At 41.5% G+C, this 20,775-nt stretch overlaps 1 protein-coding gene across 2 annotated transcripts in view; it reads right to left on the bottom strand.

Annotated features, from left to right (window-relative positions):
- Positions 1 to 20,775, bottom strand: part of OSBP2 (oxysterol binding protein 2) — a 162,328-nt gene that overhangs the window by 121,333 nt on the left and 20,220 nt on the right. For both annotated transcript variants that reach the window (XM_079150941.1, XM_079150940.1), the window contains exon 2: positions 16,758 to 16,966. In XM_079150941.1, coding sequence (XP_079007067.1) covers positions 16,758 to 16,966 — 209 coding nt within the window. The remainder of the gene's footprint in view (positions 1 to 16,757; positions 16,967 to 20,775) is intronic.

The following is a 20,775-nucleotide window of genomic DNA, read 5'->3' as shown; positions in this document are numbered from 1 at the left end:
TCTCTGCTCAATTCCTACAGGTTTCCTAGAATGATGTCCCATGTTACTGGCATTTCTTAATCTTGGGGTCTCCACTGCAGCTTCAGCTTCCTCCTTACATCTCTACACTTTGACTTCTCAGGGAATGCCCACAGGGACTCTGACCCTGCTGCACTTTGCCTGGTTTGCCAGGCCTTCCTTTGAAATCTTGGTGGAAGCCTCCATGAACCCCTAACTCCAGCATCCTGCATTCTTACAGAACCAGTAACTTGTGGTTGACACCAAGGTCTGCCACCATCTTGAGCAGTAGCCAAGCCTCCTACGGCAGCTTCTGAGTGGCTGGGTGGCTGAGCACACTGAATAAACTTCGTAGGCCCCCTTGTGCAAGAAGAGAACCCCATTGGTCTCTTCTCAAGAGAATTTTCATTTTTACTCCCTTGAACTTGAGATGGGTGTGGTCTTGCCAACTCCAGAGATGTCCTCAAGCCATCATCTAGGCAAAGTCTTTAGCATTTCTTTAATGGTGGTAATGTCTTTAACAACTGCAACTTCCTTAGCTTTAGTCTTACTCTGGCCTTTCAAGTTCACATTCTCCAAATCTTTCGCTCTACTTTCTGCTCCTGATTATCACAATAAATTCGGCTAAAAGCTGCCAGCAATACCCATGCCACTTCCTGAATGCTATGTTGCCTAGATATTTCTTCTGCCAGATTAAGAAGTCCATCACTTTTAAAATCAGCCTAAAAAAAATAAATAAATAAATAAAATAAAATCAGCCTTACAGCAAGTCTCAGGACACAGGAAAAATGCAGACTTCTTAGCCAGAACAAAACAGGTATGGCCTCTAGTTCAGTTACCAATAGAGTACTCCTTCTCCAATTCTCTTGAGCCCTGTCTTCACAGTTCACAGTCCTATTGGCATTCTGGACTTCTTAGCTCTCACTAGAATCAGCAATTAAGCTCTGTTTATAACAATCCAAAACATTTCCAGCTTGCACTGCTATAAATCTCAAAATTCCTCCCACCAATTCCAAAAAGCTCAAAAAGCTTCTGAACCACATGGTTGGGTTAGTCACAGCAAAAACCCACTCTCCATACCAATTTCTGTTTTAGTCAGTTTTTTCACTGCTGTGACTAAAAGACCAAACCAGAACAATTGTAGAGGAGGAAAGGTTTTCTTTGGGCTCACAGTTTCAGAGGTCTAAGTCCATAGAAGGCTGGTTCCATTTCTTGGGACATGAGGTGAGGCAGAACATCATGGTGGAAGAGTATGGCAGAGGGAACCAGCTCACATGATGATCAGGAAGCAGAGAGAGAGAGAGAGAGAGAGAACTCCACTTTCCAGATACAAATATATACCCCAAATCCATGCCCCAATTCCCACTTCTTCCAGTCACATCCTACCTCTTCAGTTACCACTCAGTTAATTCTTATCAAGGGATTGATTAACTGATTGGGTTAAGCTCTCACAACCCAATCATTTCTCCTCTGAACCTTATTGCATTGTCTCACATGTGAGTTTTGGGGGACACCTCACATTCTAACCATAACACAATTGTTCACTGCTAGTACACAGAAATATGAATGACTTTTATGTATCAACTTTGTATTTTGTGACCTTGCTAAATTCATTTATTCTAAGAATATTTGTACAGATTGCTTGGAATTTTTTAACATATCATTTGCAAACAGGGATAATTTATTTCTTCCTTTTTAATTTGCATGCCTTTGATTTCTTTTTCTTACATTATTATACTGGGTAGAACTTTCAGTATGAAGAATATGAGTGGTAAGAGTTGACATCCTTGACTGTTTTACTGACACTAGGGGGAAAACAATCTTTCACTTTAAGAATAATGTTGGTTTTTTGAAGATGCTGTTAATCAGAAGGTGGAGGGAATTCCTAGTCTGCTGAGAGGTTTTTTTGGTTTTGTTTTTGTTTTTGCCATGAATAATATTAAATTTTTTCAAATATAGTTTCTGTACCAACTAATAAAAGCACATAGTTTTTTCTTTCTTATATTGTTAATATGGCAATTTCATTGATTGATTTTCAAATACTGAATCTATCTTATATTCCTATTATGAATCCAAGTAGATCATACTATATTATTCTATTTGTATTTTGCTGGGCTCAGATGGTGAATATTTTGCTAAACATGTTTTCATTTGAATTCACAAAAGGTAGCCATCTGCAGTTTTCTCTTCTTGTACTTTCTTGTCCAGTTTGGTATCAGGGTAATACTTTTCTCATAAAATGAATTGGGAATTACTACCTCCTTTTCTATTTCTGAAAGAGACTGTGTGAAAATGGTGTTATTCTTTTGTAAAATGTTTCATTAAAATCACAAATGCCTGAAAAATTCTTTTTTGGAAGGTTTTAAACTTTAATAGTTATAGAATATTCAGGTTATGGATCTGATCTTGGGTGAATTTTAGAGTATGACATTTTTGAGGAATTGGTTTATTTCATCTAAATTGTCAAATCTGTGGGTGGAGTTGTTTATTATCCTTTTATTTCTGTAGGAACTGTACTGTTAATCACTTCATTCATTCCTGATAGAGGTAATTTGATGTTTTCATTTTAGTAGTCAATCAACCCAGTGAGGTTTAAGCTACAAGTTCTAACCAGCCTTCTCAGGGTGGTGGTTTCATGCCAGATCTGTTTTTAAGGACTCTCCGATGCTATTCCAATTTGTCCACCATGAATGCTGGCCAGTAGCCACTGGGACCTGGGTGTTCCTATAGTTTTTAGTTCAGTTCTCAGAGTCTTCCAAATGTGTTTAGAATAAGATCCATGCAAGTTCTGCTTGGCCATGAACCTAGGAGTTCACAAACAACTTTACAGGGTCATTTTCCCAAGATACCCTTTGTGTGTGATTTGGTATTTTCCACTTCGTAGCCCTCCTCAATCCTCTGGGCCATTTCTGGGACTTTATTTACACCTATCTACTGCCCCCTGCCGACCACTACACTCATATCTGGGGCTAAATGAAGAGAGAAGAGAGGAAAAATGCAATGGAGGTTTGTCTACCCTACAGCACTTCCTGTTAGAATGGAGGGTTTCCTCACAAATTTAGGCACCTGCAGACCCTTTGCTGACCCCTTCCTGCTAAAGGACTTCTGGAGCTGTCTCTGCTCACTTCTGGGTCTAGGCTGGAAGATACTGGAAGGCGAACAGTTGCAAACTCACCACTTGTTTTGTGTTACCTCAAATTATGATCTTCCTTCCCAATCTGCCTGTGACTATTTAATTTTCAGAGTGCTTAATAGGAGTACTGTGCATTCTGTCCAGGTTTTATAGCTGCAGAGTAAAATGTTCTCACATCATCTTACCTGGAACTGGAACTGAGCAGAATCATGTTTTAAAAGACTCACCCTGGCTGTTGGAGAGAGAGTCTACTTGAAGACTCTGAAGACCAGAATCTGGGAGTCCAGACAGCCAAGCAAGGGTGAGACCACACAGATGAGGGCAGAGGACAAATGTGAAACTGTTCAGGGATGGCACTGGCAGGATAATGGTGACAAGCTGAACATGAGAGGTGAGAGAGGGCAGGAGTCACTTTACTTCTTCGGCCAACTGTGAGATCTGTAAGTTTGACTGGAGACCTTGGCAAGGGCCATGTCAAGGAAGCAGGCAGTGGGTCATAGGCAGCAGGGAGAGGCCACAGAGAGCCAAAGATTATGGGAGAGAGAACAGCAACAGAATCAAGTCCCTGAGAAGACGGGGGAAATGGCCCTAAGGGTCAGGCAAAGAATGGTCTTTACCTGAGTTACACAGGGCAGATACAGGGAGGATAGTAATCTGAGTGCAGAAAGCTGAGGTAGTCCAAGCTATGGACTAGTTTTTGTCCATAAATGAGGATAAGCAGTGAATGATAGTAGTGAATATATGCAGAGTGCCAAGGACTTCAAGAGCCACTAGGAGATGGAAGAGGAAGGTGACAGGGGACCCAGATGTTGGGGACAGGCAGTGATAAGGGCTCATAGAAGTCATAGGTTTGAGGGAATGCTGTTCTGCACAGCTAGGGAGGTCCACCCCCAGATTTTGACAATATGGCATGTCTACTAGGCTCAGCAAAGGGGCCTGGCCACTCCTGCCCAAAGGGTAAGGTTCAGAACAACACCAAAAGAGCAACAACTTCACTGCCATCAACTGACTGGTCACCACACTCTAGTCACTGTGCTGAGCATTCTGTAACATGATTTAATTTACTGCTTTTTGAAAACCCTAATGAGTTTTTATCCTTAGATATACTTTATGGGTGAAGAAACACAACAGTGACAGAGTAAGAAAAACATTCAGGATTCAAGCCCTACTTGTTTGATTTCTGGGCATCTCCACGGTTAGATGGAGGACAAGTGGGTGTGAGGAAAGTTAGATAACTGGGCAGGAGAGGAAGAACCCACCTCTGCAGGGCCTGAGGGACCAATCCCAGGGCCAGGCCAAGTGAGAAAGGAAAAGAAGGAAGGCAATTGCTGGGGGAGGAGTTCAAGAGGTCCAGAAGGGCACTGGGAGGGCAACTGCTGTGATAGCAGGAAAAGGATCATCACTGACCTTAAGATTACTGAGCTGGAGCCACATGGGCCTGGTGAGGTCAGGCCAGGTGCTCCATGTCAGCAACTAGCTAAAGATGCAAGGGTGACCCAAGAAAGGGACAAGCCCTGGAATTTGAGGACAAACTCCATGGCTAAGGTCCCTGGTGGGCCTAAGGGCTGAGATGCGTGGGGAGCAATCCTAGCAGGGGCACCAAGATCCCTGGATTTGGAAGAATGAGTGGTGTGAGGAGAGGAATGCAGGATATGTGCTTAGCTGATCTGTTTCTGGGCCTCTTTAACCCCACTGGGGGAGGGGGCATGCCTACATGGAAGTACCTTCTCCTGATTAGGTTCCTCCCTGCCAAGAGTCCCACATTCTCATGACCCCACAGGGACCCTAAAAAGATGTGAGCAAGCACAAGAATAGGAAATTATACTCCATATATGTAAAATATGTCAAAATACACTCTACTGTCATGTATATCTAAAAAGAATGAATAAAGATTATTTTAAAAAATTAAATGGTATATACATTCTGGCAAAAAGAAAAAAAAGGTAAGCAAGGATGCCAGCTATGCCAGGCCCAGCATCCTTTCCTAAAGCCTATTCAGCCACCAGATGGCAGCCATGGACACAAGATGAAGCTTTCCTACATCAAAGAATGCCCACACTATAGAAGTTACTTAAAGATCTAAATCAGTCCTGGGACTGCCTGACTGAATTCGAATACCAGAAAATGCCGGGGCTGGGGTTGTGGCTCAGTGGTAGAGCACTTGCCTGGCACATGTGAGGCACTGGGTTCGATCCTCAGCACCACATATAAATACATGCATAAAATGAAAGTCCATTGACAACAAAAGAAATATTAAAAAAAAAAAAAAAAAAAGAAAATGCCATGCCCTGTCTCACATGGAGTTTTCTAATAAAGCATAAGACAGGGTATGAGAGTCGAGGAATAAGAAAGGACTGTCTTGAAGGGCTAGTTGGTTCTGATGTGTGCTCTGGGCTCTCTGATGACAAGTAGCCCTGCCCATCTCCACCCCAGCAGGAAGATCCCCTGACCAGGACAGCATCTGAGGCCCCATCAATTAAGCACCCATAAATCTGCACTCTCTGCTCCCAGACTTCATGGGCCTGGCATGCTGGGTGGGAAACATGACTGTTTAGTGACCATGACCTACACAGGTCTAGATGTTGTCCCCCAGCAGCTAGACAGACACCCACAGGAAGCCACAGTGTGTTGATCCCAGCTTGGGGTTTGGCAAATGGATGTGCTAAAAATCAAAAGGCCAGGAATGGTACAGGTTCTGGAAAGATTGTCATGTGTCACAGGGGACCCAAAGGTGAGATGGTCCAGCAGTAAGGTGGGTAGACAGGAAAAAGACAGAGGGGTCAAGGGTTAGGTGTCTTCATGAAGTTGAGAGATACAGGGAACAGATGCAGCAATGGTGACAGGAAGATGTGATCAGCAAACAGTATATCTCAGTGGAAATCTTTGAGGTGGGGTAGGGGTCACTCTGGGAGAAGATGACCAAAGCCAATCCATAACCTGCAGATAGGGGGCTGGCTGGGTTGCCCCAGCCTCAGCGCAGCAATAGGTGGTCCAAGATGAGCGGCTGGAGTCCAGGTAGAGGAGTCAGACACACATGAAGAACCTCATACTGAAGTCTGTAGAAGAGGATGCAGGGCTCCCTAAGGCCAAGGGAGAACCTTCAGGGGAGCCACAAAGAACATGGGGGTGGGGGCTGCGACACAGCAGGGTGGGGTATAAAACAAGGGACATAGGAAGAAGATTAGAGAGGGAGGAGGCCTGAAGTGGAATGGAAAGACATAAGGATGGCTTGGCACAGCAGAATAGTGTCTAAGGATAACACAGTGAGTTCATTTCTTCCTCAGAAGCAATAAGTATGATAAATAAGACAAAGAGAATCCAATTTAAAACAAACTAACAAAAACATGGCAATTACCAAAATGAGCTCAGTCTTTATCAGAGTGTCTATTACAGATTCCCTATAACATGAGGACAAAGGACAAGGGTACTGTGGGTGCACATAGACAGAATGACAGTTTCCAAACCTTTCTGCACCACAGGACAGCCACCCAGACCTGGCAGGAACTGGTCCCTGTGGGGTCTTAGCCTTTTGTCCTCACTCGTATCTTTACATGAGGTAAAATATATCATCCATAACCCCAGATACACAAGGGACTATGAAAGCCACCACCAAGCAAAGCAGAAAAAATATAAATTGGAGAAAAGATGACTGAATTACAGGTTGTTTTAAAGAACATGCTGTTTCACTGCTTCCTTCTCACATTGAAATATGTGTGAATATTGTGTTTCCTCCTGAAGGGATACAGGCAGATCTGCCCTTCACATGAGCCAGTGGCAACTGTTAATCAAACCCATTTTTAAAAAGCTCCAAATAACCTCAGTATATAAACCATCTGGTGCAAAATCCCAGGGCAAAGCAGGTCACCTGCCTGGAGGTGGGGAGGGCTGCTGCTCACTGAGGATGGTTTGGCTTCCTGGGATAGGCAGGTGGCTTCTGTATGCTGGCCACGAGCCTGTCCAGCCCTCCCATCCGTCACCCTCCTGGACAAAGGTCCTAGTCCCAGATCCTTCCCAGGCCATCCCTTAATCCTTGAGGCAGGAAGTAAGGAGGCCACCTCCACCAGGCCAATCTCCACCCTCCCCTGGTGATCACTTAACTGCATTTGATGTCTCTGAATGCATACATGGCTCCAACCATTGCCACCACCACTGCCTGGACAGTGCTCCTTCCCTCCCCTTATCACCTCCATTTCCATATTTTAAACTCTCTTCAGGTTTCACCTTCAGGTAGCCACACCCCGACAAACACCCAGGACACTGATAGTGTCCTACCTTACACTGTGCATGTCCATATGCCGGCTGTGCTCTCCCATCAGAGGAGGCTCAGCTGTAACTCCAATGGGAGCTGCCACATCTTGCTCATGAAGTTTGAGTTCATGTCTGATTGTGTCATTTAAAGGATGTTCATTCCCAGATAGGTGCAATATCACACACCTGTAATTCCAGTGACTGGACAGGCTGAGGCAGGAGAATTACAAATTTGGGACCAGCCTCAGCAACTTAGCAAGACCCTGTCTCACAATAAAAAAAAAAGTGGGGGGCTGGGGATGTAACTCGGTGGTAGAGTGCCCCTGAATTCAAACCCTAATGTTGAGGGGTAACAGGAAGGAATGTAGAAGAACACAGCGTGGAGGTCTACTGTGGTTTATATTGTATTTAATAAAAATTATATTGGGGCATAGAAATAACCTTCCTTTCTTTGGCTCATATTCAGCAACTGGCAAGTCTGGGCCATAAATATGAAATAGGAAAAGTCCCAAAGGTCAAATGTCAGGTATCTAAGTAGCTAATCCCTTCCACAGTGAGCAGAGGTGACTGGGTGACATGGAAGAGTGGGCTCCAGTTCAGAAGTACTGCTCCAGTGCCTGGTCCTGGACTCTGAGGAATGCTTACAGCTGGGGAGGAGTTGGCCAGGGAAGGCCACTGTCCTGCAAGCAGACCCTTCTCATACTGATGTAGGCTCTCCTTAGGTAAGTGTGCCACATCTACCAGGATGACAAGGGCCATCCCTCTTGCAGCCACCTACAGCACATCCTCATCCAGAGGAGAGGGGGAATGAAGCCCTCTGGGGCCACCATACGCATTTCATGGAGACACGTTAGGGGGAGTAATTCACTTGGAGACAGGATGGTTTCCCCCCGCACTTCTCAAACACCCTGGTCACCAACCTATGGGTGATTCTGCCACACCAGTTGCTGTGGGCAGGATGATTTACAAACACTGGGGTACATACCCCAATAGTAATGCTAGCACACATAAAATCAGTTGTACCCATAGGGTGCCACAACTCCTGTATATTGTCATGTAACCCTCTGAGCAACTGAGGAGGAATGTCGCAGACGAGGGAACTGGAGCTCAGAAACATCAAGTAGTTTAGCCAAGGCCCCAGAGCTAGATAGGGCTTTGGGAGAAGTTTGGCCGACTGTTCATTTCACAGATGAGGAGACTGAGGCACTGAGGGACATGATGACCCACCCAGCATCAGACCTGCCCCTGAGCCCCATGCTCTGACCATGCTACCACAGAGCATTCCACCAAATTTGGAAAGTGACTAAAGAAGTGCCAGTCCCAGCCCAGCCCTCTGCTAGAACCTTGCCATCGTCCCTGACCTCTCACCTCCCTCCTGTAATGTGCTCTGCTTTGTTTCTCAGACTAAGCAGAAATCAGCCTCACTGTTTTTACTCCTTGTTCTGCCTGTACCACAAAAAATAGGGCATTGGGAGTGCTCTGGCCCTTCAAACTCTCAATATGCTCAGGCTCTGCCAGGTCTTCCTTGCTCCAGATTAACTGTCAGGAGTTCTTCATCTGTTCCAGCAGTAACAGGTAGAAGGAAAGCACAACACCCTAGTCCCCTCCTCCAAGGTGGTATGTGGAGCTGCTGAGGGTATCATGGCATGCCAGCCCCATAACAGATCCTTGCTGGGCACTGCGCAGTGCCCAGTGTTGGGTCCTAGAATCAACATGGAAACAAGATACATAGGTTCTCTTTGCCCTCAAGGAACCTAGTTTACTGAGGAGATGGATAACAAGAAAACAAGTCAGTCGATTAATAACTGCAAGTGGCAATGAAGAAAATAAAAAGATACCATGATGGAGATGTCTGGGGAGTGGGAGCTGCTTAAAGCCCTCTAAAGAGACATTAAGCAGAGATCTGAAGGATGGGGAACCAGAAGGGCCAAGAATGGGGGCAGGGGTGTCCTAGGCAAAGAGAATAGCATAGAAAGGTCCTGAAGTAGGAGTGGAGCCCAGTGGGTGAGAGGAAGAGGAAAAGAGGTTGCCAGCAGGGACCCGCTAACTGGTCAAAGAAGTGGAGCTTGCTTGGATCTTACCCTAGAAACACTGGCAAACCACCTGGTGTGTGTGTGTGTGTGTGTGTGTGAGATAAAAGCACCCACATTTGCCATTTTAACCATTTTCGGTCATTCTTCATGCATTCTGTACAACCATCATCCTCTCTCTAGTCCTACAACGTTTTCATCACCCCCAAAAGTAAACTGCATACCCATTAAGGAATCACTCCCCATGTGAGTCCCCAAGCCCCTAGCAACTATTAATCTTTCTTTCTCTATGGATTTTATCTACTCTAGATATTTAATATATAAGAAATCATTCAATATGTTGCTTTCTGTGTCTGGCTTCTTTCACTTAACATGATGTTTTCAAGGTTCATTCATGTTGTAGCATTATCAGAACTTCCTTTACACGGCTAAACAGTATTCTGTTGTATGAATATTCTGTTTATCCATTCATCTGTTGATGGACATGTGGAATGTTTACACCTTTGGGCTATTGTGAATAATGGTGCTATTATCATTTGTGTACAAATTTATGTTTGAACACTATCTTTAGTTATTTTGGAAGGAGTAGAATTGTTGGATCATGGGGGTAATTCTATGTTTAAGTTATTGGGGACCCACCAAACTATTTTCCACCATGGTTATACCTTCTCCTATTCCTTCTCCTCCTTCTGGTCCTTCCCCTCTTCTCCTTCCTCCTTCTCCTCCTCCTCCTTTTTATAATAACCACCCTACTGGACATGAAATGGTATTTTAAAATTTTTTTCATTTGTTTTAATTAGTTATACATGACAGTAGAATGCACTTTGATACAATATATATAATGGAATATAATTTCTCATTCTTCTCTACATTATACATGATGTAGAATCACACCAGTCATATAGTTATATATGTACACACAGTAATAATGTCTGATTCATTCTACTATCCTATCCCCATGCCCCTCCCCTCTCTTCAATCCCCTCTACCTCTAAAGTAACTCTATTCTTCCTTAGCCACCCCCCATTGTGAATTAGTATCCGCATATCAGAGAAAATGTTGAGCTTTTGGTTTTTTGGGCTTGGCTTATTTCACTTAGCATGATATTCTCCATCCATTTACCAGCAAATGTCGTAATTCCATTCTTCTTTAAGGCTGAGTAATATTCCATTATATTATATGTATACATTTTTTTATCCAAACATATGTTGAAGGGCACCTAGGTTGGTTCCATAGTTTAGCTGTTGTGAATTGAGCTGCTATAAAATATTGATGTGGCTGAATCACTGTTAATATGTTGATTTTGGGTATAAACTGAGAAGTGGGATAGCTGGGTCAAATGGTGGTTCCATTCCAAGTTTTCTGAGGAATCTCCATGCTGCTTTCCATAATGGTTGCACCAATTAGCATTCCCACCAGTAATGTATGAGTGTACCTTTCCCCCTACATCCTCGCCAACATTTATTGTTGTTTGTATTCATTATGGTTTTGATTTGCATTTCCTCAGTGACTAATAATTTTGATTATTTTCTTCATGTGTTTATTGGTCATTTGTATATCTTGTTTATAGAAATGACTATTCATGTACTTTGCCCTTTTTTAATGGATAAATTTTGTTTTTGTGATTGGGTTGTAAGGTTTATTTGTATGTTCTAGATGCTATACCCTTGTCTTATATATAATTTACATATATAATTCTCTCTTATTATGGGGGTTGTCTTTTCATTTATTGATAGTGCCCTTTAATACCTAAAAGTTTTTGATGTTGATGAAGTTAATTTTCTTCATTGCAGTGTTTTTAGTGTCATCACTTAAAAAAAAATCACTGCCAAATCCTAGGTCATGAAAATTGACTACAATTTTTTCTTCTGAGAATTTTACAGTTTTGACTCTTAAATTTGGGTCTTTGGTTTATTTGAATTATTTTTTACACATGGCATTTTTTTTTTTTTTTAGTATATGGATATCCATTGATCTCAGCACCATTTGTTGAAGAAATTATCCTTTTCCCATTAAATGATCTTGATAGTCTTGTTGATAATCAATTAACCATAGATATAGAGCTTATCTATGGATTCCAAATTCTAACCACTGATCTTTATGACCATATTTTTTACCAGTCCCGCATTGTCTTGATTACTGAAGCTTTGTAATGAGGTTTGAAATCAGAAAGAGTCCTTCAAATTTATTCTTTTTCAAGACTGTTTTGACTACTTGGAGCCCCTAACAATTAATTCTATGTGAATTTTAGGGTCAGCTTTCCATTTCTGTAAAAAGAAACATGGAATTTTCATAAAATTTGCATTGACTCTATAGGAGTAGTTTTTGTTTGAATAGTGTTTTCAGTTATTTTGGGTATATACCATCTGAACAATATTGTCTTCCAATCCATGAACATGGGATGACTTTCCATTTATAAGGTCTTCTTTAATTTCTTTCAGCAATGGTTTTTAATTTCAATTTAGTTACTTCCTTGTTAGCAGTTTTTTCTTATGTTATTTAAATAAAATTGCTTTCTTCATTTCTTTTTGGCATCATTCATTGCTAGTATATAGAAATACAAGTGATATTTTTGTGTTGATCTTGTAACTCGCACATTTTCTGAATTCATTTATTAACTCTAATTGGTGTGTGTGTGTGTGTGTTTGTGTGTTCTCTGAGATTTTCTATGTGTAGGATCATTTTCTCTGCTAAGAGAAAAAGTTTTATTTTTTCCATTCCAATTTTTACTTTTATTTCTTTTTCTTGCATAATTGTTCACCTAGAACTTCCAGTACGATGTCGAATAGGTGTGGTGAAAGTGAGCATCCTTGTTTCTAATCTTAGAAAAAGAGTATGATTTTAGCTATAGGTCTTTCATACATGCCCTTTATTGTTTTAAGGAAATTATCTTTCATTCCTATCTCGTGTTTTTATTATGAAAAGGTGTTGGATATATGCTATATCCTTTTCTTTTACATTGAGATAATCATGTTCTTTGTTTTCCCTTCAAACTGGTATACTACATTAATTGACTTTATTATTTTGAACCACCTGTTACTTCCTATGATGAATCTCACTTGATCATGATGTATAATATTTTTAATTCACTTTTGGCTTTTGCTTACTAGTCTTTTGTTAAGGGTTTTGAATCTATATTTGTAAGAGATAATAGTCTATAGTTTTCATTTCTCATGATGTCTTTGTGTGCATTTGTTATCAGGGTGACCTCACAGAGTAAGGAATGTTTCTTCCTCTTCAATTTTTTGGGAAGATTTTGGGATGGATTAGTATAAATTCTTTAAATGCTTGCTAGAATTCACCAGTGAAGCCATCTGTTCCTGGGCTTTTCTTTGTTGCAAGATCTTTGATTATTGTTTCCATAATCTATTTATTGAAGGTCTATTGAGATTTTCTATTTTTCCTTTACTCAGTATTGGTAATATTTTTTGCTTCTAGAAATTTGCCCATTTCATCTAGGTTATTGAATTTGTTGGCATGCAATAGTTTGTAATGTTCTCTTGTAGTCCTTCTTATTTCTGTAAAGTCAATGGTAATGTCACCACTTTAATCTCCAGTGTTAGTAATTTGAGTCTTCTTGATTTTTAGTCAGTCTAGATAAAAGTTTGCCAATTTTGTGAATTTTTTCAAAAAAACAACTTTTGGTTTAATTAATTTTTTCCTATTGTGCCTCTCTTATTTATTTCAACTATAATCTTTATTGTTTTCTTCCTTCTACTAGCTTTGAGTTAAATTTGCTATTATTGATATAGTTTCTTAAAGTATAAAGTTTGGTTGTTGATTTGAAATTTTCCATTTTTTAATGGATACTTTTATAATTACAAACTTTCCTCTGAGCACTGCTTTTGTGCATTCCCCAAATTCTAATATATTGTATTTTTGTTTTCCTTCATCTCAAAGTATTTTCTAATTTCTCTTGTGATTTTATCTTTGATCCACTAGTTGTTGAAGAGTATGTGGTTTCAATTTCTACATATTTGCAAATTCTCCAGTGTTTTTGTTATTGATTTCTAGTTCAAGTCCCCTGAGGAGAGAAAAGATTCTTCATATGATTTAATCTTTTTAAAACTTACCAACATTTGTTTTGTGGCCTAATGTATGGTCTATCCTGGAGAACATTACATGTGAACTTGTAAAAAAAAGGTATATCCTACAATTGTTCTTTAGTGTTCTGTATGTGACACTCAATAGTTCATTTGTGCTTCAATCCGAAAAATTAAAGATTATACTCCATTTAACATGATCTATCAAATGCATTCAAACTAATTAGAACAAATAAAATTCAAAAATTAAAAAAGAAAAAAAAGCCATTTCTCTATGGCATGTGGTATGTGCTACCTTGAGTTGTATATGAATGTTAGTCTCTATTCTGTATCCTTACCCAGAAGGGAACACAAGCTCTGTGCTGCACCTCATGAAATGAAGAAAAGTGAGCCTGACACTTCCCTCAGGGGTTCCCACATCCCCTAAAGGAAGTCCAGGCTACAGTCTCTCACACTGTCAGCTGAATTAGCAAGCACTTCCTCCCTAGCTGCAAAAGAAACCCTTCCCACTGGCTGTCCCAGGAAAATTGTTTTATGGTAACTAATCCAGTAAATGTTATAAGCTACATTATTTCCAAGATGTTCCTAGAAAATGAAGCAATTTCATTTATTCATTTCTCCATTCTTAGAAAGAAGAAGGCAGAAAGAGGAAATTAGTTCTTTGGTGAATAGCAGTGCATCCTCACTTGGCCAACATGACTGTCCTGAGCCTAAGCCACATCTTTCATCACAGTGGCTTTCAACAGGCATCCAAACTAAGACCACAGGTCCTACAGGGGGTCTCAGTATAGTCCATGCCTGATATGACCCCAACACCCTCCTTCACTGAGAGATAGAGTGGTACCCTGGGGAATCCCTCCCAAGATCAGCATCAACGTTGACATACCAGAGTTTAATGAGTGCTGACCCCAGGTAGAATAATCACTGAGAGGGGGACCTATTATGGTTTGAATGTGTCCCCTAAACTTTATGCGCTAGAAACTTAATCCACAAAGTCATATGTGAATGGTATTTGAGAGGTGGGATCTTTGGAAGGTGATTGAGGTGGATTGATATATGAATTAATGTATTCAGGGTTTAATGGGTTATTGTGGGAGTGGCTTTGTCTGGCTTGCTCTCTGTCTTGCCAAGTGATGTCCTCCACCATGTTATGATGCTGCAAGAAGGTCCTCACTGGAAGTTGAGCAGATGCTAGCACCATGCTCTTGGACTTCCCAGGTTCCAGAGCCATGAGCTAAATAAATCTCTATTCTTATAAATTACTGCCTATATTAGGATTCTCTAGAGGAACAGAATCAACAGGAAGTATGATTATAAAAAGGGAATTTATTAGATTGGCTTACACAGCCAGAAGTTGGATAGTCCACAACAGCCGTCTGCAGCTGGAAAGCTGGAAGAACCAGCAGCTGCGCAGTCCAAGATGCAAAAACCCAGAACAAGAAGCATCAACAGTGCTACACTAGTCTGAGACCAAGGCTTCTGGAAACTACCTGGAGAATCATTGGCAGAGTCCACTTTGGAAGAGTGAAGAAGCAAGAGTCTGATATGCTCAGACAATCGAAACAGCAATCAAGAACCTGTTCAAGAAGAGCCAAGCTTGCATTTGCATCTGCTTGCATCTGCTTCCTCAGTCTTCCAACTTTTATTCCATCCTATTGGATGCTGCTGCCCACACTTAGGGAAGGGTCTCCACTTCAGTTCACTGTCCCACATTCCAATCATTCCTAGACATGCCTTCATTGACACACCCAGAAGCCTCTTAATCATCCACATCTCCTAACCTAATCAAGTTGCAAATTCAAATTAACCATTACCCCACCTTTTCAGGTATTTTGTTATAGCAACAGAAAACAGAATAAGATAGAAACCATCCTCCAAATGGGTGAGATAAAAAGAGAAGGCCATATTGATATTTTATGTCCCTCAATGTGCATTGAGAAGCTAGCACTGGGGGAAGAGACCCCCAACTTGGTGTGATAGGGCCTAGGGCCTGGTGACCAATGTCACCAGTCCCTCTCATCCTGCTTTATGCTAAAACTCCTACTGAATCCAATGTCTCCCCATATAGGCTGTGAGATAATCCTGGAGAGTAAGGGCTGTGGCTCCTCCCCTGGAACTCTGCTTCCCCAGAAACACTGACATGTCTGTGGAAACACACATCATTTTGCTTATACCTTCAGAAAGATCACAGCTGCCTAAGCCCTGCTCTCAGTTTTTTCAGACACATTTTTCAATCATCAGAAACATTTGCTATGGCTCTGGGTGGGCAAGGCGGTAGGGAGGTGGGTATCTCACAGGCTGTTACTAGCATCTCACAATATAATCCCTATGGAAGGCAGTTGGACAATACATCACAGAATTACAATTATACACTCCCATTGACCCAGCAACTTGACTCCAAGTATACTGTATTTATATAAGTACAAAATGAAATACAAGGTTTCTTGTTGCAACACCATGTATCATTACAACATAGGCAAAAAACCTAAATCAACTGGTTCATCAACAGACTATTGGTTAAATAAACAATGGCACATCCCATACAATGAAAAACCACATTGCTGTGAAAACAAAGACGAAGTTTTTAGGAACTGATAAAGAAAAACTTTTTAAATCTATTGCTAAATGTAAAAATCAAGGTGGAGCACTGCATTTACTTAAAAATAAGCACCTATTTGGGTATCTATGTAAAGATTTGTGACACTAGTGCCTCTAGTTTCTTATGGGTCAGAGAACAGGGTAAGCGGCTGGGGAGACTTTACTCATAGGCTTTTGGGGCCACTGGTTTATGAATCAAACAAAAGCATTGCATATTAAAAATTAAATTTATTAAAGTAAAAAGTAAAACATCTTGCTCAGAACATCTGAGTTTGGTGTCCCACCCTGGGAAGGACAGCAACTCTGGTTAAACAGTCTTTAATCTCCACAAAAGGGACAATGGGAAAAAGTCTGGCCCAAGGCACAGAGGCACAATCCTGGACTCTCACCCAGGACTACTGATTATGGGCCTGAGCCACCATAGTACCTGAAGTGTCTGCTGAAGTCTGGCAAGCAGACTTGTCCAAGGAAGATATACACAGACCCTGCCCACCATACCTGTGACTGCCTTGGCAGAGTGGCTGGGCATCTTACTGCTGAGGAAGCATGAGTTGAATAGGAAGGGCACAAATACACCTTGACCTTCTAGATTGGTTCAGACTAGCCTGGTTCTCCTGGTCACCACTGTCCCCCAAATGCTTTCAATTTCCACTCCCTTTAAACCAATGATACCACTCATACACACCCATTACATTAACCTTTCACTACCTGAATGGGACCGCATCACACGGACAGCCTTGGCCTTGGCCAGCTCCAGCGCGGTGATCCACTGCTGCCGGTCCACCTCTGAGCTGGCCTTGAGGTGATAACTCCTTGCCCCACTCATCAGCAAGATACCACAAGACTCTTCAGTGTCAATATGCGCAGTGGCCAGGTTGATGGTTCCACGGCAAGTGTGGGCCATTTCACCCTGGTTTCTGTAGAATACAAGAGAAGGCATGAGGTGAGGCTCCCAGACTCAGTGACTCCAGATTAAAGAAACCCTCATGGCACATTCTCAGAACCTCAGACACTTAGACTGGAAGAAGCCCTGGAGTCACAGTTTGTAGAGTGATAGAAGGATGAAAGCCCATACTGGTGCCATATACAGGGTATGTCTGCTGTGGTCTAAACCCTTGCAGGTTCAGGAAATAGAGAAAAGGAGTGACTTCTCAGGGTAACACAAAACACAGCAGGCCTCAGACTGCATGCCAGAATCTTTCCACTAAGTCTCAGAACCCCCGATTTGGAGCAGGATGATACTGGATGACCAGAGTCTAAGGGAGGTACCTCCTGCTTGTAGCAACCTGGAAATGGTGTTGTCCCTTCTGTGACCTCCAGAGGTCCACAGAACAAAATTATCATCATTCTCTGGCTCCACCACAGATGAGCTGAAGATGTCAGCTGGGCTAACACAGTGCTACCTCATGACAAGGGACCAACTCTTTTGCTAATTATAGGATTATGGAGCTAATGGTAGCAAAATAAGGGAAAGTAGGGATGACTCAAGCATGTGCCATTTATAACTGTGACTGATGTCTGAAAACTGAGATCCAACTATCATGACTGGATCTACTTAACTCACTCCCTTAGATACTCAAAGCAAACTCCCCACAAAACATCAAATCTTTTTCCATAGAGTATGTTATAAAAGGAAGAGAAATTGGTCAGCATCTAATACTGCCAGTGGCAGGAGTTCATATGGCAGTTTTCTGCAGTCCTTGAATGCTTACTGATTTTCTCTGGCTGTTCAGCATCTGTCATTTTCTTTATTCTTCTACCTGTTCTAAAGTTAAATGATTTTTGATGGTTCCACAGCAGATGTGGATCATTTCCCCCCTAGTTTCTGGAGGATGCAAGAGGATAAGACATCATTTGTTTGAACAGTGGTTTCCCTGTTTTGATTCCTTCCTGCTTTGGTCACATTCCTTAGATAAAATGACAAATAGTTGAAGGAAAGTCCAGTTCTTGGGCCCTGGCATCTTTTGATAAAAGGAAATTCACTCTCACTTGTAACACTAGCCAAGTTGCCATACCTGCTGGAAGCCTGATGTTTTATATTTAAGGTCATTTTAAGCTAGAGATTGTTCAGGTATTAAAAAGTATAGTGCCTAACCATAAAGGGCACTATGGCTTACCTCAAAAAGAAGGACATGGACCAATGTTCTAGGCAGAGGTAATAGCAGAGGCAAAGACCATACGGTAAAAAGGAGTTTACAACTTTTAAAGAACAGAAAGACATTCTGTGGCTAGACTATTGAGAATAAAGGAGTGGGCAAGGGAAAAATGAAGCTAGAAAATCAGGGAAGGGCCAGATGAAGTGGCCCAGCTACTCAGGAAACTGAGGCAGAAGGATCATAAGTTCAAAACCAGTCCAAGCATCTTAATAAGGGTATTTCAAAAATTAAAAAATGAAAATGGTGGGGGGGTATAGCTCAGTAGTAGAGCATTTGCCTAGCATGCACAAGACACTGGGTTCAATTGTAGCACTGCAGAAATAAATAATTAATTAATAAATAAATAAATAAAAATCAGGAAAGGACCAAACTGCAGTACCTTGAAAACTATATTAAAGATTTAGACACTTATCCTAAAACTAAACAGTGAGCCTCCAAACTTAATATCATAAAAGCAGAAATGGTCAAGAGTTCCAGAAGTTTCTGTGGGAAAAATGGGAAGTAAAAGTGCCTTGGGCATGGTGGGAGATGGAAGCCAGGCCACTGTGTGAAAACAGGACTGGGTTGGAAGTTATATAGTGCGCACAACATTATATTACAACCCAAGAGAGCCAGGTACAGTGCTGCACACTTGTAATCCTGATTACTTAATAAGGCTGAGGCAGGAGGATCACAAGTTCAAAGACAGCCAGGGCAACTTAGCAAGACACTGTCTCAAAATAAAATACAAAAAGGTCTGGAGGTGTGATTCAGTGAAAGCACTTGCCTAGCATGTGCAAGGCCCTGGGTTCAATTTTTAGTACCACAAGCAGTAGTAGTAGTAATTTTAATACCCAGGAGTCCATGCTGATTTAAGTAAATAACTGAAAGAATAGATGAATGGATGAGAAGGTACATTAACAAATGTAGATGGAATTACAGACATAGAAAATCACTAAATGTGGGGCTGGGGAAGTGGCCTAGTGGTGGAGCACTTGCCTAATATGCCCAAAGCACTAGGCTCATTCTCTGGTACCACATTAAAAAAACCAAAAAACTAGTTAAACTAGAAAATCACTAAATACTATGTGGCATTCTGGAATGTATTATAAAAAACACAAGACTGGAAAAACTAATGAAATTCAAATAGTGTCTGGGGTTCAAAGGTAGGATTATTATAATGTTAATCTCCTGGTTTTGATCATTGTACTTTGGTGATATCAACTTCAGGGAAAGCTGCACTATTTTTGTAATTTTTCTATATGTCTAAGTTATTTCAAAACAAAAATAATTAATCCTCCTATTACCTCCTTCCCAGGGTCATAGCTGATACAAAGTCTTAGAACTCAAACCTGAACTCATCTGTCTCAGGCTCAGTGATTGACTTGGAGATAGTCCCAATCAGTGAAGGGCAGAAGCCCAAATCCCCATCAGGATCTGGTTGTAGACTAGACTCTCCAAGGAACAAGATGGAGGCATTTTAAAAATCATTAATCCAAGAGTAGAGTGGTGAGTGAAGCTGAGGGAGGAATGGAGCATCTCCCAGTCTAGATGGGAGGTAGAAAGAGTTTGCTTATTTCTGCAGTTCTGGGATTGAGCCCAGCACTGTGTGAGTGCTAGGCAGTTTGAAACCCATGGGAGGAAAAAAAAAAAAAAAAAAAAAGAAGGGGATGGAAAACAGTGCTAATGAAGAAGGCAATGCCTCACTTATGCCAAGTTGTCCCTTCATTTCTGGACTTGCATGAAATGCCACAGTGGGAACAGGAGATGAAAGAGAATAAGACAAATAAATCCCCTTTCTGTTTGTCCCCCTGTGTACTTCTCCAAGGTATGTTTTCTTCTTGTGAACCTTCTAGAAAAGTCCAGGTGCTATGCAAAAATGCTTGCTGAGTGTTACGGTTTAGATATGGAATGTCCCCCTAAGTCTTATGTTGAAAGCATAGTCCCCAAAGCATAAAGTTCAGAATTTGTAGGCAATGATTGGGTCATAAGGGTTCTGACCTTATTGGTCATAGGTGAATGGACTACTGGGAAGTGGGACCTAGTGGGAGGGAATAAATCATTGGAAGTATACCCTGTAAGGATTTAATTTCTCTCAAGCCCCAGCCCCTTCCTTTCTCTGCTTCTTGATTGCCATGAACTGAGCAGCTTTCTTCCGCCCCACCCTTCTACCATGATGTTGTCTCACCCCGGACTCAGAACAAATGACCATGAACTGACCTCTGAAACCATGAGTTTAAATCAACTTTTCCTCACTAAGTTGTTCTCGTCAAGTATTTTGGTCTCAGTGATGAAAAGTTAACAAACTGAGCAACCATGGTGTCTCTCTGTAGCTCACTGTGAAGTGACATCTAGCAAGGAAATGCACTGAAGGGTCACTTTGATTTGTACTGTGCCTCACTTGCTATTGCTGGCTCACTGCCCTAGAACTGCATCTCCCAAACAAAGTGTCAGCTCTTTCATCCTTGCCTTGGGCTATGTTCTCCAGTCTTCACCAAAAAAAGGTCCATAGCAAGAAAACAAATGACAAGCCAGCAAGTTTGAATTCAGACACACAGAAAGACAAAAGCTACAACTCTAGAGCAAAGCAT

Source organism: Sciurus vulgaris (genome assembly GCF_902686455.1).
Source record: "Sciurus vulgaris genome assembly, chromosome: 8".
Lineage (NCBI taxonomy): Eukaryota > Metazoa > Chordata > Mammalia > Rodentia > Sciuridae > Sciurus > Sciurus vulgaris.
The sequence above is the reverse complement of the archived record's forward strand: the minus strand, read 5'-3'. Positions and strand labels throughout refer to the sequence as shown.